This window comes from Monodelphis domestica, chromosome 2, assembly GCF_027887165.1.
Source record: "Monodelphis domestica isolate mMonDom1 chromosome 2, mMonDom1.pri, whole genome shotgun sequence".
Taxonomy (NCBI): Eukaryota; Metazoa; Chordata; class Mammalia; order Didelphimorphia; family Didelphidae; genus Monodelphis; species Monodelphis domestica.
In genome coordinates this window covers 74,541,166-74,567,042 of record NC_077228.1, presented here as the reverse complement: position 1 = coordinate 74,567,042, position 25,877 = coordinate 74,541,166, and the positions used below count along the sequence as shown (strand labels likewise).

The 25,877-nt window shown below is 35.7% G+C and overlaps 1 protein-coding gene across 4 annotated transcripts in view; it reads right to left on the bottom strand.

The window, feature by feature from the left end:
• Window positions 1–25,877, bottom strand: part of RASAL2 (RAS protein activator like 2) — a 374,103-nt gene that overhangs the window by 195,985 nt on the left and 152,241 nt on the right. For all 4 annotated transcript variants that reach the window (XM_001373823.4, XM_003340123.4, XM_056814132.1 and 1 more), the window contains exon 2: window positions 12,326–12,453. In XM_001373823.4, the coding sequence (XP_001373860.2) occupies window positions 12,326–12,453 (128 nt within the window). The remainder of the gene's footprint in view (window positions 1–12,325; window positions 12,454–25,877) is intronic.

Below are 25,877 nucleotides of genomic sequence, written 5' to 3'. Positions count from 1 at the left end.
TAAAAGAAATGGGAAAAGAAATAAAAGGGGGCAAGTTTATATGTCATAAAGAAGCTAATGGCGGGAGGGGGAGAACATCAATACACTGGAAGGGTAAAGAGGTTGGGAATAGGAAATACTCAATTCTTACGCATATTGAAATTGACTCAAAGATGGAAGAACAATCAAATACATTGGGGCAGAGAATTGATTAGCTCCCTATAGGGAAGAGGACAGGTAACAAACGGACTTGTGGGAAGGGAAGCAGTACAAGGGAGGGAAAGGGTTGGGGGGGTAGTTTAAAAAGACTGTTAAGTATATAAGGGGGGAATAAGAAGGGTGGGGATAGAAAAGGAAGTAAACTTAGGGTGGGAATTAAGAAGACTTATTAAAAACAAAACATTGGTATATAAGGAAACAGTGAAAGAAAAGGCAGGATTAAGAGTAGAAATCAAAATGCTGGGAAATACACAGCTGGTAATCATAACTCTGAATGTGAATGGAATGAACTCACCCATAAAATGCAAGAGAATAGCAGAGTGGATTAGAATCCAAAACCAATAGGCTATCTACAAGAAACACATCTGAGGAAGGTAGATATGAATAGGGTAAAATTAAGAGGATGGAGCCAAATCTATTGGGCATCAACTGATAAAAAGAAGGCAGGAGTCACAATCATGACATCTGACAAAGCCAAAGTAAAAATATATCTAGTTAAAAGAGACATGGAAGGTAACTACATCCTGATAAAAGGCAGTATAGACAAAGAGGAAATATCCATACTGAATATGTATGCACAAAATGGCAGAGCATCCAAATTTCTAAAGGAGAAACTAGTGGAGCTCAAGGATGCAATAGATAGAAAAATTATAATAGTGGGAGACCTGAACCTTCCTCTATCAGATCTAGATAAATCAAACCAAAAAATAAATAAGAAAGATATAAGAGAGGTGAAAGAAACCTTAGAAAAATTAGAGTTAGTAGATATGTGGAGAAAAATAAATAGGGACAGAAAGGAATACACCATCTTTTCAGCAGTACATGGTACATTCACAAAAATTGACCATGTATTAGGGCATAAAAACATTGTAAACCAAGTGCAAAAGAGCAGAAATAATAAATGCAACCTTCTCAGATCACAATGCAATGAAAATAATAATCAGTAAGGGTTCATGAATAGGCAAATCAAAAATTAACTGGAAATTAAATAATGATTCTCCAGAATCAGTTAAAGAACAAATAATAGAAACAATTTCATTGAAGAAAATGACAATGATGAGACATCCTTTCAAATGCAGCTAAAGCAGTACTCAGGGAGAAATTTATATCCTTGAGTTCAGATATTAACAAATTAGAGAGGGCAGAGATCAATGAATTGAGTATGCAAATTAAAAAACCAGAAAGTGAACAAATTAAAAATCCTCAGATGAAGAATAAATTAGAGATTTTAAAAATCAAAGGACAAATTAATAAAACTGAAAGTCAAAGAACTATTGATTTAATAAATAAGACTAGAAGCTGGTACTTTGTAAAAACAAATAAAATAGGCAAAGTACTGGTCAATCTAATTTAAAAAAATGAAAGAAGAAAACCAAATTGACAGTATCCAAGGTGAAAAGGGAGACCTCACCTCTAATGAAAAGGAAATTAAAGCAATCATTAAAAACTATTATGCCCAATTATATGGCAATAAATATGGCAATCTAGATGATATGGCTGAATATTTACAAAAATATAAATTGCCTAGACTAAAAGAGGAAGAAATAGACTACCTAAATAACCCCATATCAGAAAAAGAAATCGAACAAGCCATCAAAGAACTCCCTAAGAAAATATTCCCAGGTCCAGATGGATTCACAAATGAACTCTATCAAACATTCAAAGAACAACTAATCCCAATATTATGCAAACTATTTGACAGAATAGGCCAAGAAGGAGTTCTACCAAATTCCTTTTATGACACAAATATGGTACTGATTCCAAAGCCAGGCAGGTCAAAAACAGAGAAAGAAAACTATAGACCAATCTCCTTAATGAATACAGATGCAAAAATCTTAAATAGGATATTAGCATAAAGGCTCCATCAAGTGATCACGAGGGTTTATCCACTATGACCAGGTAGGATTCATGCCACGAATGCAAGGATGGTTCAATATTAGTAAAACCATCCAAATAATTAACCAGAGTAACAAGAAAACCAACAAAAATCACATGATTATCTCAATAGATGCAGAAAAAGCCTTTGACAAAATACAACACTCATTCCTATTGAAAACACTACAAAGAATAAGAATAGAAGGGCCTTTCCTAAAAATAATAAACAGTATATATTTTAAATCATCAGCAAATATCATTTGCAATGGGGATAAACCAGAAACACTCCTAATAAGATCAGGAGTGAAACAAGGATGCCCATTATCACCTCTATTATTAAACATTGTACTAGAAACACTAGTTGTAGCAATTACAGAAGAAAACGAAATTGAAGGTATTAAAATAGGCAATGAGGAGACCAAGCTATCACTCTTTGCAGATGATATGATGGTCTACTTAAAGAATCCTAGAGAATCAACCAAAAAGCTAGTCGAAATAGTCAACAACTTTAGCAAAGTTGCAGGATACAAAATAAACCCACATACGTCATTAGCATTTCTATATATCTCATACACATCTCAGCAACGAGAATTAGAAAGACAAATTCCATTTAAAATCACCCTAGACAATATAAAATACTTAGGAATCTATCTGCTGAGACAAACACAGGAACTATATGAACACAACTACAAAATGCTCTCCACACAATTAAAACTAGATCTAAACAATTAGAAAAACATTGATTGTTCATGAGTACGATGAGCTAACAATGAAAATGACAATCCTACACAAATTAATTTATTAGTGCCATACCTATTGAACTACCAAAAACTTTTTTACTGAATTAGAAAAAAACCATAACAAAGTTCATTATAAAGAACAAAAGATCAAGGATATCCAGGGAAATCATGAAAAAAAAATGCAAAGGAAAGAGGCCTTGCAGTCCCAGATTTCAAACTATACTACATAAGCAGCGGTCATCAAAACAATTTGGTACTGGCTAAGAGACAGAAAGGAAGATCAGTGGAATAGACTTGGGGTAAGTGACCTCAGCAAGACTGTCTATGATAAGCCCAAAGATCCCAGCTTTTGGGACCAAAATTTACTATTTGATAAAAACTGCTGGGAAAATTGGAAGACAGTGTGGGAGAGAATAGGTTTGCATGAACATCTCACACCCTACACCAAGATAAATTCAGAATGGGTAAATGACCTGAATATAAAGAAGGAAACTATAAGCAAATTAGGCAAACACAGGATAGTATACTTGTCAGATCTTTGGGAAAGGAAAGACTTTAAAACCAAGCAAGAGCTAGAAAAAAAATCACAAAATGTAAAATCAATAATTTTGATTACATCAAATTAAAAAGGTTTTGTACAAACAAAACCAATGCATCCAAAATTAGAAGAGAATCAACAAATTGAGAAACAGTGTTCATAACAAAAACCTCTAATAAAGGTCTAATTACTCAAATTTATAAAGAGCTAAACCAATTATAAAAAAAAATCAAATCAACCCATTCTCCAATTGACAAATGGGCAACATTTATGAATAGGCAATTTTCAGTTAAAGAAATCAAAACTATTAGTAAGCACATGAAAAAAGTGTTCTAAATCTCTTATAATCAGAGAGATGCAAATCAAAACAACTCTTAACTATCACCTCACACCTAGCAGATTGGCTAACATGACAGCAATGGAAAGTAATGAATGCTGGAGGGGATGTGGCAATGTTGAGACATTAATGTATTGCTGGTGGAGTTGTGAATTGATCCAGCAATTCTGGAGAGTAATTTGGAACTATACCCAAAGGGTGATAAAAGACTGTCTGCCCTTTGATCCAGCCACACCACTGCTGGGTTTGTACCTTAAAGAGATAAGGAAAAAGACTTGTACAAGAATATTCATAGCTGCTTTCTTTGTGGTGGCAAAAAATGAGGGGATGCCCATCAATTGAGGAATGTCTGAATAAATTGTCGGATATGTTGGTGATGGTGTAAAAATGGAGATTTGAACACTTCAATCCCCAGAAGTCCTTGGTACTTCCCAGAATTCCCTTTTTATTTAAAGGGCTCTCTGCCTCCCAAGAGCCTCTCTTATGCTTCTAAGCCCATGCGTCTCTCTACCTGGCAGGCAAGATGTAAGTGGCTGTGAATGGGCTATGTGCCCTAGGCATGTGCTTTCTTATTTTGTATTTCTTGATCCTTGATTTCTAATAATCCTTAATAAACCTCTAAAAATATAATACTTTTTATTACTAGAGACAAATTTAACTTTTACAATGGAATACTATTGTGCTCACAGGAATAATAAAGTGGAGGAATTCCATGGAAACTGGAATGACCTCCAGGAATTGATGCAGAGGGAAAGGAGCAGAACCAGGAGAACACTGTACACAGAGACTGATACACTGTGGTACAATCAAATGTAGTGGACTTCTCCATTAGTGGCAATGCAGTGATCCTGAACAACTTGTAGGGATCTACGAGAAAAAAACTATCTACATTCAAAGGAAAAACTGTGGGAGTAGAAACACAGAAGAAAAACAACTGCTTGAATACATGGGTTGAGGGGATATGATTGGGGATATAGACTCTAAATGAAAATCCTAATGCAAGCACCAAAAACATGGAAATAGGTTTTGATCAAGGACACATGTGAAATTTCACATCAGCTATGGGAAGGGTAAGGGGAGGGGAGAGAAGGGGAGGGAGGGAAATAATATGATTCTTGTAACCAAGAAATTATGTTATAAATTGACTAAATGAATGAATTTAAATTAAAACAAAAACAAAAAAAGGAAATTGAATTAGTATTACATATAATTTATTCTTGATCAAGTTATAGTGATTTCTTCCTATACCTTTTTTGAATGATAACAATGGATGAAAAATCATACTCTCCAGGTAATTTAAGACCTGAGGATGGAAGGTCCTCTGGCCTAAATAACTTGAACTCATAAATTATTCCTAAAGCCATGTTCTTTTGCCTTACTGCATGCTTTATCAAACTCTAATTCTAGATTGCTCTCATCATCTACCTCCTTCCCTTCCTATTACTGTAGAACGATGCTGAAGATGTCCTGCAATGATGCTAATTGGGTCCTGTACAAATAGATGTCATCTAAACTTCTGTGTACCCTTATTGTATGATTTTATTCTTTCCTAACTGATTTTCTAATGTATTTCCCACAATAGCTATACCAAACCTTTTCTCTCTTCAAGTTTCTCTGCCCACTGTCTCTGGAGATCTCACCTCATACTTTACTGAAAAATAAATCCAATCACTTTCCCCTCTTAATCCACATCTCAAAATCCCTCCTTCTTCATCCACTGCCTTCTCCACAAAGCATTTCCTGAGCCATCAACAGCTCATGCCTTTTTAACTACTTTTTATTATATATGTTGTCTTCCTTGGCATAATGTAAACTTCCTGAAAATAATGAATGTTTCATTCTTTTCTTTGCATCTTTAGGCCCTACCATAGAACTTCATACATTCAAGGAAATTAATTAGTGTAAGTTTTATTGGTTGATCATTTTTTTTAGAGATCCCACCCATCCACCATCTCAGAAGATCTTACCATATACTTGACTGAAAAATAAATCCAATCACTTTCCCCACTAATTACACATCTCAGAACCTCTTAATATCAAACCATTCTCCCTTCTCTCTCTCTCTCTCTCTCTCTCTCTCTCTCTCTCTCTCTCTCTCTCTCTCTCTCTCTCTCTCTCTCTCTCTCTCTCTCTCTCTAAGAGGTGGCCTTTCTCATCAAAGTCAAACTCTCTTAGTATCATTGATTCTATTTCTTTCCATCTCCTCTGGCAGACTGCCTCAGAAACCATGTCCTCTCTTCCTAGTCTTCCATCTCTCATTATCTAAGGGCTCCTTCCCACTGGCCTACAAATACACTTAGGTCTCTCAAAAAAAAAAATCTATCAACGAATATACATACACTAAAATGTATGAGACTATAAGTCTTAAGAATAAAAAGACAAGGGGATTGTCTCAATCAGTGGATTGAGAGCCAGGCCTAGAGACGGGAGGTCCTAGGTTCAAATCTGGCCTCAGACACTTCCCACCTGTGTGACCCTGGGCAAGTCACTTGACCCCCATTGCCTAGCCCTTACCACTCTTCTGCCTTGGAGCCAAAACACAGTATTGACTCCAAGACGGAAGGTAAGGGTTTAATAAAAAAGAATAAAAAGACAAAAATGAAAGTCATTATTATCCAGAAGTTTACATTAAGCCAAAGAAGAAAACATATACATATTATAAAAGGTAGCTTAGTTGGGGGCTCAGGAAAAGTTTTATGTAGAGGCAATGAATGAGCAGAATATTGAAGAAAGGGATTCTACCAAGCAAAAATGAAGAGTACACTCCAGCCAAAGGAGACAATCAATATAGGGTAGGAAGATAAAGTGTCATATGGGAGAAATCTGACCCTATGATCCTTTCCAGCTATTGTTGAGATCCTTCCTGTATCAGCCAAACTCCTACACAAAGTCAACAGTCATTTAGTAAGTATTTATTAAATATGTACTAGATATAGAATAGAGGGGCTGGAGACATACAGGAAAGGCTGGTATCAGTTCCCTATTGGTGATATTGTTCTGTCCTTTTTTAGTCCAAATTATATTCCTTATTTGTCAAAAACCAAAACCAATAACAGAAGCAAAGACAGACTTGAATAGCTCACTCTTCTGTCTGTCAATCATGATCATCATCCTATCTACCCTGTCCCTTCTTTGATCTTTGCTTTTTAAAGAGGTAAAAACAAACAAAACTCCTTTGGTGCTGTCCATCAGCTGTCACTCATCTGTAGTGCTAAAGCACTTGACAAAAAGCTCTTGGAAGACCATGACATTTTTCTATCAATTATGCTACTAGTTTTTGCTCCTATTATCTCTACAAATCTCTTTAAAAATCAGTTAGTCAAAAAGTTCCTTCTGCATCCACCTCCATTTCTTCTTTATACAAATCCAGGCTTTTTCTACTCATCAGAATGATTTTTTCTTGGCATCTTCAGAATTTCATTCTTGAAAATATCTCATTACTCTTGTGTTAACTTCACTTGGAAAATTTTAGTCCCTGAGATTCTATACCTACACTTCTTCACAGCCCTTTGAAATCTGTTCCTTCAAGATTCTGTTTTTTAAAGAGGGGCAAGTGACGTCAATCAGGGTTCATAGACTGGAAGAACAGGAAGGGATCAAATCTAAAAACTGTGAGGAAGACAAAGGACACCTTCATAATTCAGGCAAAGGGAAAAGTAAGTCAGAAGAATGATATCAGAAAAAGGAACTTCCAGAGTTCAACACATGATTAAGCTGAAACCAATAAACCGATGTTTTAGCACATAAAAGGAAAGGCACAAAGTCCAACCCAAGATACCTGAGGAATATAAGTAGGGAGATAAGAGAAGAGATGGAATACAAATTGCAATCACCATGAAGGCAAGAATATGGCAAATCTCTGAAGAACTCAGATATATTTATCACTTAGCCACAAAAAATGACCCACGCCTGGGTAAGATGACTTCCAGACCATGCAAGAGAGGAAAGGAGATGGATGATTCAGCCAAAAAACAACACCCCCAACCCAGTGACTAAGTTCTCACTAATTCTAGTTTGTTATCAAACCAGGTAGTATTTTATCCTACATGATGGAAATTTTATAGAGAAGGCCAGGGTCTCTAGGAGGTAATATGAAAAAGTTTAATATGGAACTCCTGTCGGTATTTACATATAGTGGATTCAGAATTAGCCATGTTAAAGGAAAAAGGGTGGACAAAGATTTACTACTATATTTGGGTTTTTAAGTGCAAACACTGCCCTCCAGAGCAAGAGAGATATTCCATAAATGTATTATTGTTTTCTATTCATGTAATATGATGAGGGTCAATTTGTTTTCAGCAGGAGTTTCCAACTTCGCAGTTATAAAATTCCAAACAGAAGCAGAGTTTGTATTAATAGAAAATGAATTGAATTTATCCTTGTCAAAATGACCTGCAGATGGAATGCCAAGGGAGAGAAATTCATAAACTCAGATTTCTTTTGTCTTTTTAAATTGGTGATCCTTGCCAAATATTTCAGTTCTTCCAAATTTTTTAACTCTAATCTGATTGGTCTTATATCCTCTTTATCTTTCCAAGAGAAAGTAGGACTCAGAAATCTCTCCCTCTGATCCCCTCCCAACTGACATGCTCTCTTTGGATTGGGATGGTGCCAGGACAGCTGGGGCCTTTTCTAGCATTCAGGCGATGAAGTATATTCTGTCACAAATTGGCAATGCCTCTTTGGCTCAATTTGTTAAGCCAATGAGTCATTTCTCAAGGTGATATTGTTGGCAGGCTCTTCTTTATGTATACTGCCTGGATTTGCTCTTCTGCTATATTCACAAATTGATAATTGGGGTATTTAACACTCCTCCCATGTATACATCCCAAACAGACTTTTCCCCATTTCTGACAGGAAACATGCAGCGTAAGAGAGCATTTAAAGATCCCACATACTGACTTAATACTGGAGTGGTGCTGCAGACTAATATAATCCTCCTACATTCCAACAGTATGCCCAGCTAAAGATTCATTTTAAATCCTTAAAGAACCCTCTTAATTGATCTAACACAGTAATAAGAACTCCATGATTATTTGATTAGGGCTTAAAACAGTTGTTAGACCATTTTGTCTGGGATTTTTTTTTAACTCTTTGTTTCAAGGTATTGTCAATATAAATATAAAATCCTAGAGTAAGAGTACTATTTCTTATGATATTCACAGTAGGTGAGGAGAAGAAGGCAGATAGTATCTCTTGGACTGCATGTAATAGATTTCTATAATTTCCTGGAGGGCTAGAGCCAATCTGCTAGGGTTTCTATAAAAATGATTATAACGCTGAATTTGCCATTCCAAAAGCAGCTGTAGCAATATACCTTCACATACAACTTTTCCAAAAGAGACTCAACTCACTTTTCCAAATTTAGAAAGGGAAGAAGGTACCCCTCTCTCTTGGTACATTCAACTTTTTTTCAATTTACTTTCATCTTTGGGGATAGCCATGTCTCAGTATTTGCAGGTCATCAAGTAGAAGAGAAATCAGTTGTTCTCTTTTCCCCCTGAGGATGCAGAGTTGGGACCCAAAGGTGAGAGCTATGATGAGGAAGGGATACTTTCAATAAAAGAAAAAGGTTCTAACCAGTAGAGGGCTCTGAAAGTGGAATGGGATTTGTAGGGAATTAACCATTTCCTTCCTAACCACTTCTCACATATGCTGTAAGGAAAGGGAAAGGAAGGAAATAAACACTTATATAAAACCTACTGTGTGTCAGACTGTGTTTTTGCTCAATGCTTTTACCAGTATCTCATTTGGTCCTCATAACTACCCTGTAAAGCAGGTGCTATTATTAACAATATTTTATAACCAAAGAAACTGAGGCAAACAAGTTAAGTTGTAGATGATGGTCTTGTTAGGTAAAGGATAGACAAATGATCTCTAAGGTTCCCTTCAGTTCTGTGGTTCTGTTTGTTCAGAAGTGTAAGTCTTAATTTTCTGCAGCTTGATACTTAAAATAAAAACACAGAAAAACATTACAGACAAAATTTACCTTAGGGATGAAATTGTTTTGTTTTGTTTTTTTAATTAGAACTTTTATGTATTTTCCTCCTTTTTTCCTATTTCTGTTTCCTATTTCCTATTCCCATTTTATGTTTTCTAATTCCTAAGCCATGTTCTTTCAGTGAACTAGGACACAACTCATATGATTAACAGAATTTACAAATTTATTAATAAGTGGCAAGGCCCGCATTCCAACTTTATTTGGCTGAATCCTCCTCCAGGGTGCTTTCTACTACAACAGTTTGGCTAAATCTATCAAGAGTTAGTATTATAAGTATAAATTACTAAACCACCATCCTCAGTTGCTATGGAGAATATGCCAATATTCATTCAGGATATTCCCTACAGGATGACAGAGTGTACAGAAACAGCTCCATGAATGTTTGAGTAGAAAAGTATTAATGAAAATGCAGATAAAGTAAAGGTGAAAAATTAAAAGACTTATTCTGAATAGAAAAAAAACAGCTAAGGGAAAAAAACTACCTCCACTAGGAATCACCTTCAGAATTAACCAGCTTGGGAGTTTTAGGCAGGCATCAGCCCTGCAAAGTATTAATATACTAAGGAGGGATTCAATCAATAAGCATTTATTAAGTATTTACTATCTCCAAATCCTGAGGATAAAAAGAAAAAGCAAAAGACAGACCCTGCTCCTAAGGAAATAACATCTTAATAGGTTGACAATATACATGTATAAATGTATGTATATATTTGGTCACACATATACAAGCATGATGCATAGAGAGTAGAAAGAAGGTAACCTTAGGAGGAAAGACTGGAGGAGGAAGGGGTACTAGGAAAGGTCTCTTGCAAGATAGCATTTTAGCTGAGACTTGAAGGTAGAATGGGATCAAAAAAGATGAAGGTGAAGCCCGAATGTTTAACTATTTTAGACAAAAACAACCCTCAAGCATCAGGAAAAAATTTTTTTTCAAGAAATCAATAACAAGTTATATGTATCAATATTTAACACAGTCTAATGACCATTACTAAATTTATTTTGTGTATGTGGGGCTAAAGGTTCTTATCTGCAGAAGAACTGAACTAAAATAACCTATGAGGTTCCTTCTACTCTATAAGTTATATTCCCATTAATGTGCATAATAAACAGAGATACATGAGCAAATTTGATCTGGGGCAGGGTAGAGTCTAGGTACTGAAAAAAGTGGTAGTGTAAGGCTCAGGATGTAGGCTTCCTCAGTTTTTTCGGCTGAGGATTTCAGTTCTTGGTTCTTTAATTATTTACTGTCTCTAAGAATATTTGCTTTTAATTTGGGGGAGTGATTCTATTTTTGACTACAACCCAAATATTACTACTCTTCCTGCCTTTTCCACCTAATCAAGGAGAATCCACTCCATCAGTTCCTCTCTGTTAGAAAATGGAAATGACTGTTTAGTATTACTTTGTAATATGTGTACTATAGTATAAGCAATTTGTTCCACAATGGATCTGTGATTTCAGTGGTGTAGAGAATTTCTGTTAGCGAAGTTCCTTCTACAAAAGCACGTTAGCAACTACTCAGCAATTTAAAGTATTAGTGAGTTCCCTATGGCTGATGTTAAGACTTGTGGAGGTAAAGCAAGTCTGTCAGAAGTTTTACTTGAACTCAGGTCTTGATTATCTCTAAGGATGGCTTTCTCTTTACTATGCTTCTTACCTCTAGTATTACACTACATGGAATATAGAATGCCTCCAAATATATCCTATAACTTTAAAACTAGATCAGTATGAAAGGAAAAATATACAGGTTAAACCAAAACTTAAGCTGCATTCAGATTTGGAATAAAAATGGAGTCTGTATTTAGATCAAAATAATAGTCAATTAAAATGAGGGGGGAAGGAGTTGGGAGAAAGGGGAGAGTATATGAATCTGTGGGCCAGTGCACTGGATGGTTAGATGGTAGGCTTTGAAAAGGAAAAATCTAAGAGTCTTCTGTATGGAGATTTTAAAAAAGCCACAGTTAGAAAATGCTAGGTGCTAAAGGGAAGAGATTAGTCTTTCCTTGTTTCTCCATGGCATCCTAGGGAATTTGATTTCCTTGCTCTTGCCTTCAATGGCTTTTCAGGAAGGAACAGGAAGATCCTCTTATGACTAACTGAAAGGACCTTCTCTGCCTACTTCTTTTAGATAGACTTCTTCCTGTTATTTACATGTCTAGCAATGTTTTTCTGATGCCCGGAGAATTTCAGTGGGAGTGGGTTTTGGAGACCAAGGACGATATCCTGTCCAATATGTTCATTGTCTGTAATCACATCTCCAAAAAGTTGTTTTCCAGCTTTTCACATTTCCAGTGACTTGGAGCTTGCTACATCACTTAACAGCCCATTCCACTGCTGGAAAGTCTCACTGTTATATTTTCATCCCTAAATTTGAAGGACATAATTAAGGTGGCCTCTGGGCCAAGTTTCTTAAAATCTTTCTAGTTATGCTGTTTGCTAATCCAAATTTCTCCACATTTTACTGGGTTTATTTCTGTTATTTCACTAGATCATCATTGAATTAGAAAGCCCTACCAGGTCATTGGTAGTACATAATTTTTATATAAAATTGATATATAAACTTTATAATTCCCCTATTTTTTTCTCAAAATGTAAATAAAATGAAAAGTATCTCCTCTCAGTAACACTCATCTCACCTCCTTTTCTTTGTTGAGCAATACCAACTGGCTATCTGTGAGGATGCAATACTTCCGCTCCCATGTTGTTGTGTCAGTATAGGGTGACTGGCCACATGACAGACGATGAGTGGGTGGTCCTTTCACATCTGCATAAGGAAATGAAAAAATAAAAAGCATAGGAGCTTGTTAGTGTCTAATTAGCCATCACTATAAGATTCTCTATCAAAACAATATTTAAGGAAGTAATTAATTCTGTGTTAAGTTTAAATATTAAACTTTACTTTCAAAGAAAAACATTTTAAAAGATGCATATGATCTAGACCAGGTAGCAAATCTACATCTGGAAGCAGCCTAGGACTGAGATGTGAGCTGCAGAGAAGCAGATAGAAATATATTCATCCTGTATACTATATTCTCTTGACATAAAAATAAAAAATACACCCTTAAATTTAAATCAAGTGGCACTCAAACTAAAAAATAATAAGATAGAGCTAGGGTTAAAGTGGAAGGTATGCCATGTATCTGGAACACCCGAGTTCAAATTCAGTCTCAGACACTTATTAGCTATGTGATCCTCAGTAAACCTTCACTTTCCCCAGCTGTAAAATGTGAACAATAATAGCTCAGTCCTCCCAGGGTTTTTGTGAGGGTGAAAAAATATATTTATAAAGCACTTAGCCTGGTACCTAGTAGGTACTTAGTAAATGCTTTCTCCCCTCCCTCTTTAAGACAGGAGTTCTTAATCTGGATCCATAAACTTTTTTTATTTTTTTAAATATTTCAGTGATCAGTTTAATTGGGTTTCCCTTGTAGTTCTATGTTTTATTTTACAAATTACAAAATAGTAGTCTGAGAAGGGATTCATAGACTTTATCAGAATACCCAAAGGAGTCTGACAGAAAAAAAAAAAGCCATTAAGAACTCCTGCTTTAGGAGGAAGGTGCCACAAAATGGGATGTAGATGGGTTGTTATATTTAATTCAATCCAGTTCAATAAACATATTTAAACTTCTATATAAATAGCACTATGACACTGTGACATAACCCCTGCCATTATGGAACTTGAAAGTTAGTAGGGAGAGGAGACAAATGAAAATACCTATATTAGAAAATAATGGGTTATAGTGCTATTTTTCGCTTTCTGGAGGGTAATTTGGAACTATACCCAAAAGGCTATGAAATTTTGCATACTCTTTGATCCAGTAATACCACTAATGATCTATGTCCCAAAGAGATAATAAAAAAGGGAAAAGGACCTACTTGTACAAAAATATTTATAGCTGTTCTTTTTGTGGTGGCAAAGAATTGGAAATTGAGGGGATTTCCATCAATTGGAGAATGGCTGAACAAATTGTGGTAAATGTGGTAATGGAATACTATTGAGCTATAAGAAATGATAAGCAGGATGATTTCTAAAAAAGCTGGAATTATATGGGAGAACTGATACAGAGTGAAATAAGCAGAACTGGGAGAACATCGTACACAATAACAGCAATATTGGACAATGATTATCTGTGATAACTTGGCTACTCTCAGCAATGCAGTGATCTGGGATAATCCTGAAAGACTTAAGATGGGGAATGTTATCCAACTCCAGAGAAAGAACTGTTGCAGTCATCTTTAACATCAGTATATTTATGGTTTTATTTTGGGGTTTTGGTTATATATGAGTTTGTTCTTACAACAATGACCAATATGGAATTGTGTTTTGCATGACAATAAAAAATTTAAAATAAAAAACTTTTAATTAAAAAATATTTTTTAAAGTGCCATTTGGTGTCCAAGGAATTCATTACAGGGACTAGAGTGATCAAGGAAGCATTCTAATATTTGGAAATATGAAAGACTTATGTTGTATTAGGAAGAGCTTTGAACCTAAATTCAGAAGATCAGCATTCTAATACTAGCTAGTTCTCCCACATAAAAGTATGACTTTGGTAAAAGTAAATTAACTTTTAAGTTAGTTTCTTCAACTATAAAATGAGGCTAGTAGTATTTTTTATAAGAAAGTACTTTGTGAACCTAAGAAACCAAAAATAAATGTGAGTTGTTAATATAAGAATGGACAGGATTCAGAAAGAAAATTATAGACCAATCTCCCTAATGAATATAGATGCAAAAATCTTAAATAGGATACTAGCAAAAAGACTCCAGCAAGTGATTAGAAGGGTCATCCACCATGATCAAGTAGGATATACCAGGGATGCAGGGCTGGTTCAACATTAGGAAAACTATCCACATAATTGACCACATCAACAAGCAAACCAACAAGAACCACATGATTATCTCAATAGATGCAGAAAAAGCCTTTGATAAAATACAACACCCATTCCTACTAAAAACACTAGAAAGCATAGGAATAGAAGGGTCATTCCTAAAAATAATAAACAGTATATATCTAAAACCATCAGCTAATATCATCTGCAATGGGGATAAACTAAATCCATTCCCATTAAGATCAGGAGTGAAACAAGGATGCCCATTATCACCTCTATTATTTGACATTGTATTAGAAACACTAGCAGTAGCAATTAGAGAAGAAAACGAAATTGAAGGCATTAAAATAGGCAAGGAGGAGACCAAATTATCGCTCTTTGCAGATGACATGATGGTCTACTTAAAGAATCCTAGAGATTCAACCAAAAAGCTAATCAAAATAATCAACAACTTTAGCAAAGTTGCAGAATACAAAATAAACACACATAAGTCATGAGCATTTCTATATAATTCCAACACAGCTCAACAACAAGAACTAGAAAGAGAAATCCCATTCAAAATTACCCTAGACAAAATAAAATACTTAGGAATCTATCTCCCGAGACAAACACAGGATCTATATGAACACAACTACAAAACACTTTCCACACAACTAAAACTAGACTTGAACAATTGGAAGAACATTAACTGCTCATGGATAGGACGAGCCAATATAATAAAAATGACCATCCTACCCAAACTCATCTATCTATTTAGTGCCATACCCATGGAACTTCCAAAAATTTTTTTTACTGATTTAGAAAAAACCATAACAAAGTTCATTTGGAAGAACAAAAGATCAAGGATATCCAGGGAAATCATGAAAAAAAATACAAAGGAAGGGGGTCTTGCAGTCCCAGATCTCAGACTATATTACAAAGCAGCGGTCATCAAAACAATTTGGTACTGGCTAAGAGACAGAAAGGAGGATCAGTGGAATAGACTGGGGGCAAGCAACCTCAGCAAGACAGTACATGACAAACCCGAAGATCCCAGCTTTTGGAACAAAAATCCACTATTTCATAAAAACTGCTGGGAAAATTGGAGGACAGTGTGGGAAAGATTAGGCTTAGATCAACACCTTACACCCTACACCAAGATAAATTCAAAATGGGTGAATGACTTGAACATAAAGAAGGAAACTATAAGAAAATTAGGCGAACACAGAATAGTATACATGTCAGACCTTTGGGAAGGGAAAGACTTCAAAACCAAGCAAGAATTAGAAAGAGTTACAAAATGTAAAATCAATAATTTTGATTACATCAAATTAAAAAGTTTTTGTACAAACAAAACCAATGTAACCAAAATCAGAAGGGTAGCAACAAATTGGGAAACAATCTTCATAAAAACCTCTGACAAAGGTTTAATTACTCAAATTTATAAAGAACTAAATCAATTGTACAAAAAATCAAGCCATTCTCCAATTGACAAATGGGCAAGGGACATGAACAGGCAGTTCTCAGCCAAAGAAATCAAAACTATTAATAAGCACATGAAAAAGTGCTCTACATCTCTTATAATCAGAGAGATGCAAATCAAAACAACTCTGAGGTTTCACCTCACACCTAGCAAATTGGCTAACATGACAGCTATGGAAAGTAATGAATGCTGGAGGGGATGTGGCAAAGTGGGGACATTAATTCATTGCTGGTGGAGTTGTGAACTGATCCAACCATTCTGGAGGGCAATTTGGAACTATGTCCAAAGGGCGATAAAAGAATACCTACTCTTTGATCCAGCCATAGCACTGCTGGGCTTGTACCCCAAAGAGATAATGGACAAAAAGACTTGTACAAAAATATTCATAGCTGCGCTCTTTGTGGTGGCCAAAAATTGGAAAACGAGGGGATGCCCTTCAATTGGGGAATGGCTGAACAAATTGTGGTATATGTTGGTGATGGAATACTATTGTGCTAAAAGGAATAATAAAGTGGAGGAATTCCATGGAGACTGGAACAACCTCCAGGAAGTGATGCAGAGCGAAAGGAGCAGAACCAGGAGAACATTGTACACAGAGAGTGATACACTGTGGTACAATCGAAGGTGATGGACTTCTCCATTAGTACCAATGCAATTTCCCTGAAGAATCTGCAGGGATCTAAAAAAAATACTACCCACAAGCAGAGGATAAACTGTGGGAGTAAAAACACCGATGAAAAGCAACTGCTTGACTACAGGGTTGGAAGGGATAAGACTGAGGAGAGACTCTAAATGAACACTCTAATGCAAATTCCAACAACAGGGAAATGGGTTCGAGTCAAGAACACATGTGATAACCAGTGGAATCATGCGTCGGCTATGGGAGAGGGAAAGGGGGGGGATGGGAGGAAAAGAAAATGATCTTTGTTTCCAGTGAATAATGTATGAAAACGACCAAATAAAATAATGTTTAAAAAAAAAAAGAATGGACAGGATTTCAGCATTTGGAATAAAGATATGTATATAGCCACAGGGAAAATTATGAACAAAGTCAAAGTTATAGAACATGATTGTATAGATAGTGTATATTCCAGTCTGGCTAGAGAATATAGTAGAAATGGAAAGTGGTGGTATGAGATAAGGCCAGAGAAGTAGGATTGTACAAAATTATGACTTAAATGCCAAGTAAGAGACTGAAAGTTGGTAATGAACAAAGAGGAGCCATCAAAAAGCTTTGGGGGAAGAGCATCAATGGTAAATCTATGCTTAAGGAAGATGAATCTCACACTAGTGTGAAGAATTTAGAAGAAAACATACAGGAGGAGTATTAGGTTGTTGAAATATTATGGTCACATAGTAATGAGGACTTTATATGAAGATCTTAGAAATGGGACTACAAATGAGAGAATGAGTGTGAAAAGTATATAAGTAGAGGAAGAATTTTTGAGATTCAGTACTTAACTGAATTCCAATTGGATAAGAGATGATCAAGAAGAAAGATAAACTATAAGACTTTTTAAAAGCCGAACAGAGCAAATTGGATAAATGATGGTGCTGCTGCTGGTAGGAAATCTCTCTCTTCTAGGTATACTAAAGTTTAAAGTATTGAAAGAATATAAAGGTAAAAAAAAAAAGAACCTAGAGGTCATTAACAGATGCAAGAACGGAACTAGAGAAACAAATTTAAGATTCATCTGAATAGACATGAGAGGTGAAGATGGAAGGGAAGGAATTTGCCAAAAGAAAGAGTATAAGAATATATAGAATAAGACCAAGGATAGAACCTTAGGAAACATCTAACAAAGGGACAGGTTGAATCAATTTAAAAAAAGTATCCTTTATACATAAAGAGTAGAAGAGATAAATAAGCAGAAATATGTAGTATTTCTGAAATCACAAGAGAAACAATGCAAAAAGGAGGACTGGGAATCAATGATACCAAATGCTACCAAGGAGTCAAGTAAGATGAGTAGACAATGAGAATAGTTTAAAGTAGAGACAGACACCAGAACACAATAGCATGAGGAAAAGGTCATATGGTAAAAACATATTAGATCCAGACCACATTTCCTAAAGGGAAGAGAGAAAGCTAGGACAGCATATAGAATCAGAGGTAGAAGGCCTTTTTTTTTTTAAAGGATCATGGAGTCATTTATTTTTTAAGACAAATGGGAGGGAGCAAAGGGAGGAGAGATTACAGATGACATTATTATTTGAGCAAGATCCCAGAGGAGGTAGAAAAAACTATGATCAAAAGTATAGGTAGAGAAATTAGCAGAGAACCTTTTCAACTGAAACAGGGAAATGAAGAATGACTTAAAATGAGTAAGGATCCAGAAATATTTGAATGGCAGAAGGAGATAAGGAAGTTTCCTATTGGCCTCAATTTTAGTGAACTGTGAGATTAATAATAACTAGCTACAACTGATACTTATGTGTTATTTTTGAATATTTACAGAAAATTTCCCCCACAATAATCATATTAAGCAGAGAGCACAAGAATTATTGCCCCCATTTATAGGAAAAGAATCTAAGACTCTGGAGAGGTCACAAAGCTTGTGCTAAGAGTTGAGATTCAAACCCAGGGTCTCTTATCCCTAAATCTAATTCTCTTTCTAAGTAATTTGCTATAAAAGTGGGATTTTCCTCAAAGTTTTAGAACCATTGCTATGGGATACAAGATAGGGAGTCAACAAGATTAAAGCAGGACTGCTGAAGTTCAGCTGAAGTTATGACTCATGGGTAAGTTTAAACTGGATGAAGATAGATACATTTCTTTACATTTCTGTAGGGTCAAGAACAGAAAAACAAACTAAGTCAAATACTCAAGGCCTTTCCAGATCCCTCAGCTCAGTAATGGGGAATCTATTGGAGGGCAGGTGATGTGAGGAAGGTTCTCAGGTGTGTGGAGAGGGGGAGAGGAGCAGCCTGATCCGGAGTCCTCTGGCTTTCTAGTAACAAACTGGCAAATTCTGTGCTGGGGCAACTGCATGTGTGCCCACAGAGAGGGCTCTGAGTTCCCCCTCTGCCATGCATGCCATAGGTTCACCACCACAGCCCTAGCTGTTAGTGTTTCCTTCCTCCCCAAATATAATGTGTACATACTGATCTCACATATAAATGTAAAGCTCCTTTAAGGCAGGGTCCTTCTGGCTTGATAGGAGTGATTCTAGTGCCCTAGGCACAATATGTTTTCTGCAGTCTATCACCTTGAAGGCACAGGGAACAATAGAAGAAAAAGGCAATGGAAGGGAACATTACTGGTACAAATGAGACCAATTTCTACTGTTCAGCTTAATTTTAGAAGCAGCTGAGCAAAGTGAAAAGACCCCTGGATTTTAGTTTCAGAAGATCCAGTATGGAATCCCAACTCTGCCTTTGACTGGCTAGGTGACCTCAAACAAGTCATTTAAACTTTTCTGCATCTATGGGACAACAGGTTGCTTCTTTTGGTGGAGGGGGGCACAAGGAGAGAGATCTTATGAGTAGTAACTCATGAATAAGTGAAGTGAAAGGAAAAGACTCATCAGTCAAAGCTAGGAATGACAGGAAGTACCTGGAAGGGAAGCAGAAGTGAAATGTGAGAGTAACGCTGGGGAGCAGAATTTCACAGGAAGGAACACAGATTTAGAGGTTGAAGTCACACAGTCCAATCTCTTCATTTTATAAATGAGCAAACAAACTATGGCTGAAAAGATGTAAGTGTCTTTCTCCTGGCCCCAGAGTGAGTAACTGGCAGAGCTGGTATCCATCCACTAATGATCCTAACGGTCCTTAAAGCTTGAAATTAAATGATTCTATAATTCTGATAACTTTCTAGAATAAAACTTAGAAAACATAATAAAGTTTAAACTACAAACATTGCCACTAGAGGGCAGAAGAACCTTAGAAAACAGTGTATACAGACTAATGACAATAACCTATTGTGGTACATAATTGCCATTATAATGGACATTCTAACCTTATATAAAGGCCAATCCACAAAGAGTCTCCCAACTATTCCTTTGGTACCTATGGAACATCATTTCCACGTAAAATGACATAGTGCTGCTGTCTTCTAAGAGTTGCTGCTTAAAAACTGTTTATATAATTATTTAGCATTTATGACGTATTTCAAATGGGAATAAATTATTAGAAATTCCATTCCACCAAGTAAAACTTTTGGACAGTTCAGTATTCATATTGAAATATCTTTAAATCCTGGGAATCACTTCCTTTCAGAAATCCCCTGGGGGAAGGAATTATTTTAAATGTATTATTCATTATTTTGTGGTTGCTACCATTGGGAGTAATTCAGGCTACAATAATAGAAAACTTAAGCACTCAAGTAGGCAGTAAAGTTTAATGAAAACAATGAAAAAATAAACTGAATCATAAGTAGATATGCTTAATATATTTGTATTTGTGTACAGATGGTTATTAGTTTAAATATTTGCTGATCTCGATTTTTTAACTCTAGATTTCTTACCCTTACATATTCATCTCTACAAGCTACTCTACTGAGTCAATGTGTTTCTTTTTTGCCTTGTTACCTCCATTCTCACGAACCCCTTTATTCTTGGTAGCTCTAAATGAAGAATATCTATACACACAAAAAAGGCATCTTTAAAGGCATTAGTAGGAAATAAACAGGTTTTCCTATCTAACTGGTTGATTATGGAAAAGAATTTGATTCAATGGTGCAAACATTGCCTTAAAGGCTTTCTTCTAATAAGATTTCATCCATTCATATCATTCAAGATTTCTTGAAAGACAACAATGGGGTGGACGAAGGGAATAAGCATTTATTAAGTGGCTATGACCTAAACACTGCTAAATATGCTCATTTCTTTCAGTTGATCTTCAAATGTCATGGATTTGAGACTTCTAACCATTTTGATTGCCTTTCTCTGTACATACTCTAGTTAATCAATTTAAGAATATTTAAAATGACCAATCTGCATCATTGGGAACAGTGTGTCTTTTTGATCCATAAACAAAGAGATAATAGTGAAAATTTTTACTTTAAAGTAAAATTATTATTTTTGCCTCAGTAGATGTGCTTAGTTCTTCTAGTATTAATCTGTGGCACCCAGAATTAAAGATAAAACTTGAGATGAAGTAAGGAAAATTAAGAATATAATGGGATAGTCACCTCTCTATGTCCTTTAAAATATATATATACATATATATATATATAAATCCTTACCTTCAGTCTTGGAACCAATACTAGGGTCACACAGTTAGGAAGTGTCTGAGGCCACATTTGAACCTAGGACTTCCCATCTCTAGGCCTGGCTCTTAATCCACTGAGCAACCCAGCTCCCTCCCCACCCCCCACTCAATCCTTCTTAATGAAGCCCAAACTCCCATTAGCCTTTTTGGCTGCAGATAACATAGCTTCCTCATATAGAGCTTGCAGTTCATTAAAACCCCCAAATCTCTTCTAGCAAAACTGCCATCTTTATCTGTCTTCCTTAACATTTATTTGTATAGTTGATTTTTTGGTTTGCAAGTAAAAGACTTTATATTTATTCCTACTAAATGTCATCTTGTTAGATTCAGAGAAATGTTGAAAATGGGTTGACCATATGGTGAAGGTGAAGGAAGACAGGGTGTACAGCCAGAATGCTCCAATGGTCCCCTTGTGATGACAGAAAAATACTGGAAGTATCTGACATGTAGGTTGTAATCTCTAAAACATACATACAGGAAGACATGAACAAAAGTTACCCAGAATGTGCAGACCTGGATGGGGTAAGATTTCAATAATTTTAGGGAACTTCCAAATTGATGAGGCTATAGATCCATTTTAGTACTTTCATGTGCTATACAGATTTACAGTCAAGAATATCTGACTTCATATCTTGCCTCAAATATTAGCAAAACACAACCCTCTTTCAGCCTCACTGTCCAAATCTATAATGGGGACAATAATAGACGCTGCCTTTTAAAGTTTTTGTGGAGATCAAATGAGAGAATATATAGAAGATATTTTGTAAATCTTAAAGTGCCATGTAAATGTTATTATATAAGAGGATTTTAGTTAGATGGACCCTTTCCATTGGTGCCATAATTATTTAGGGACTCTCACCTTTTTCACCTTCAAAAATCAAACCAAACTTACTAGGCTATCACAAAGTTAAAGTTTGATAAATTTAATTAAAAGTCTCCTAAGTCAAATGCCAATGAAATCTATTTTCTCAAAACACTGCCGAACTGTTCTTCCAAAAGGGAAACTGAGTCACTGAAATCTAATAGGTATCACTCTGAAATGTACTTCAAAATAAAACAAAGTTGACAATCACATTAGGGAATTTTTTTATCTACTTATTCTTAATATGGACTCCTCAGAATTCCAAATGTTTTTCTAGTACTGAATTTGAATTTTGTAATGCTTTCATTTTAAATTGCTTACTGAGATTCAAATTTTTCATAACATTTAAAAAGGGAAAAAAGGAATCTGGCTTTAATACAATTTATTCAACACAAATCTGAGCCTATATTCTTTGAGGAAAGATTGTGCCTCAAGGCAGCACAGCAGAACTGATCTCTGTTAATAGAAAAAAGAGCTCAAGTAACTTCCCTAAAAAAGAAAAAAAATTGCAAGTTTGGAAGAGAAAGGATGAATCAGGCAGTCAGCAAAATGGGTACTCCTTATATCTGGCACTCACCTACTGGTCTTAATTATTGCTCATGTAAACACTTTCACCTTGTATTTTGGCTTTCTGAAGAAATTGGTCTTCCTATTGTTTGGCTCTTGATTCTGTCCTTCCCCAGAATGTCTTACCTCACACCCCAACCTCACCAAATATTTCCTTATTCAGCAGCAAAAGATGGACCTTCCATAGTAGGCATTGCTCTTAGCAGAAAGTAAGCTCCTGAGGGTAGGGATTACCACACTTTTTTATCTGTCTTCCCAGGACCAAGGCTAGTATTTAGCAGAGAGTAAGATTAATTAAATGATCCCTGATTAACTGGCTTGCCTACCTGTAGGCAAGGTTGCCATAGTTTGTCTTCATAAAAATATGTATACAATCAATGTAAACAGATTCCTTGAACTACTAGTTAGATTTCTACCATAATGCAAGGCATATTTTTAGGGTCAAAAGCCCAGACTCCTGAAACCTAGAGGGATGTGCCCGCTTTTTATATAAATGTAGTGGTTTTGTGGCCTAGACAAGATTTCATTGGAATGACTAACTCTCATGCATAAGCTGGACATGTGACCTATATTGCCCACTGTAATTTAGGCTGAATAGAAACCTTCTGAGCATAAACTAAGCAAGAAAACATTGGTAAACTCCTTTCATAAAAATCAGGGTAGAAAACAGTGTATTTCATAGCAGTAGACCCTGCTTATTAGGTAAACCACTACATAGACTACAGCTGCATGATATTCAAACTTTGAAAAAGAAAATTACATTACAACAGATTTCTGCTTGGGCAATAAGTAATGATTCCAAAAGCAAAAGTCAGTGAAAGCAGAAACTCCTGGGATCCATAGTCCCTTGTCATTACAAGAATAACAATGACGAAATGGGAGATTGTAAATTGAATCCATCTGGCTTTCCTGACAAAGTCCTAATCAGAATCTATTAATGCTTTCTGGTTTTAAAAGTTTCCAATCGAATCATTTTTAATTGAACTGCTGGTTTGCCAGCATGGGAAGTTTTCTCAACTTAAAAAGCTTGTCAACATTATCTTAAGCCCTATCTCTTCTCCTTTATATTCTCCAGAGCATAGTACCATATATATAGTAATGTTCAAAAGGAGGCAAACTATTTTCACACAATACAAAAAAAAAATACTGTTAATCCCCAAAGTAAACTTCAGAATAACTGTTTTAGTGCAGAGAAAGAAATGAAATGTTGCTGACTGTGTCATTTTCCAGTGACTGGTTTGTAGTCCACCAAATGTAATCTCCTTTAGGGCAAATGGTCCTTCTTTGGCCTTTCATACACAGAGCCTAGCATAGTACTTAGTAAAAGGACAACACTTAAGAAAGGCTTCTTGGATATAATTCTGGATTGATAAAAGCGTACTATCTAATTTTCTTGGGTGACCTTACAGGAATTTCATTATTATTAAAAGTGGATTCAATAAAGAATTATGGTGGCCATGTAAGTGAAAAGAAGGTGGATACTGAGATGCTATGGAGGTAGAATCAACAGGACTTGGCAAATGAGTACCTATTTTGTGTTTTCAAAAAATTGGAAATACTAGAGAAGGGACAGGTTGAGGAGGTGGGACAAGAATTAATTAGTTCAATTTTGGACATGTTATGTTTCAGATAGAGATATCCAACAGTTAGTTGATAATACTGGACTTAAATTCAGGAGAAAGATTAGTGATAGATTAGGGAATCATTTGCACAAAGGTGACATCTGACCCCATAGAGGCCAATGAGATCACTAAGTAAGAAAGAACAGTGTGTCAGAAAAGAAGAGGACCAAAAAATAAGACATTAGATGAAATAATGATGAATGAAAAGGAAAGGTCAGATAAATAATAAGACAAATAAAAGGAGGCATGTCACTAAGTCAAAAAAGCAGAGAGAAGCCAGAAGATGTGGTGTTCAAAAGTGTCAAAAGATGCAGAGAAGTAAAAAGACGAAGGCCGAAAAGCCTAACACAGAATTTAAAATATCACTGGCAAAGTAGGTTTAAACTAGCTCTAACTGTAGGGGGAGGGAAAGGAGGTAGGGAGACAAATTGGATTTTATTATTTCAGAAAATGCTTGGTGAAAATTGTTATTACATGTAATTGGGAAAATAAAATATCTGAAAAAAAAGAGAAAAAAATTAAATACCACTGTCAACCCAGAGACAGGGTCCAAAGTCAGGATTATCTGAATGGAGACTAAGGCAAGAATTATAGATGTTGGAAGTTTTGGCAGTAAAAGTAAAAGTAAATAGAGATGTATGATAGCTTGAGTGTATGAAAAGGTTGAATAAAGGTTTTATTCTGGGTTTTGTTTTATAGGCTGTGGAGACCTAAGCATATTTTAGGATAAGTGGAAAGAGCAAAGAGTTAAGAAAACCAGAAAATAAGAGAAAAGAAATAATCCATATAAAAAGTACACAGTAATATTATGGGCTGAAAAGTTTAGAGGAAAGAATCACTTTGCTTTTTTAGATGAATGCTCACCTCTGTGATTCAAAACTTGACTATTAATTCTTAGAATTTGCCAACTATAAAGCTTTCTCTCTTCTTATTTGATAACTGCCTATTGGTAAAAAAAAAATAGATTAAAAATATCACTTAATGTTTCTCAGCAGTTACAACACAAAATTGATATAAATTTTAAATGATTAGATAAAACTGTATTTGTATGGGCCAGTTAGAGGACTTGGTGGATAGAGTGCCAGGCTGAAAATAGGAGGTCCTTAGGTTCAAATGCAGCCTTAGACACTTCCTAGCTGTGTGACCCTGGGCAAGTCATTTAACCCCATTTGCCCAGTCTGTACTATTCTTTTGCCTTAGAACTGATATTTAAAATTGATTCTAAGACAAGGTAAGGGGGGGAGGAGAGAGAGAGAGAGAGAGAGAGAGAGAGAGAGAGAGAGAGAGAGAGCTGAACATCCAGCAGAAAAGACAGAGAGGGTAGTCAGTGCTTCTCAGAGAATCAGAAGAGAAGAGTGTTTAGGAAATGTAGAAAAGAACATGTCAAGGAAAAAAGAGTGACCAACAGTGTCAAAGGCTGCAAAGAAGCTGGGAATAAGGATTGAAAAAAAAGTTATTATGTTTAGCAAATAGAAATCATCAGTAACTTTGAAGAATGTCATTTTGTTTGACACGAGGCTTGAAGCTAAACTAGAAGGAAGAAGAAAGTAAAAAGGAAAGGATCTGCAGCTGTCTAGTTGGGAAGAGAGGTATTACTTTTCAGAAAGATGTCTGACTCCAAACAGTT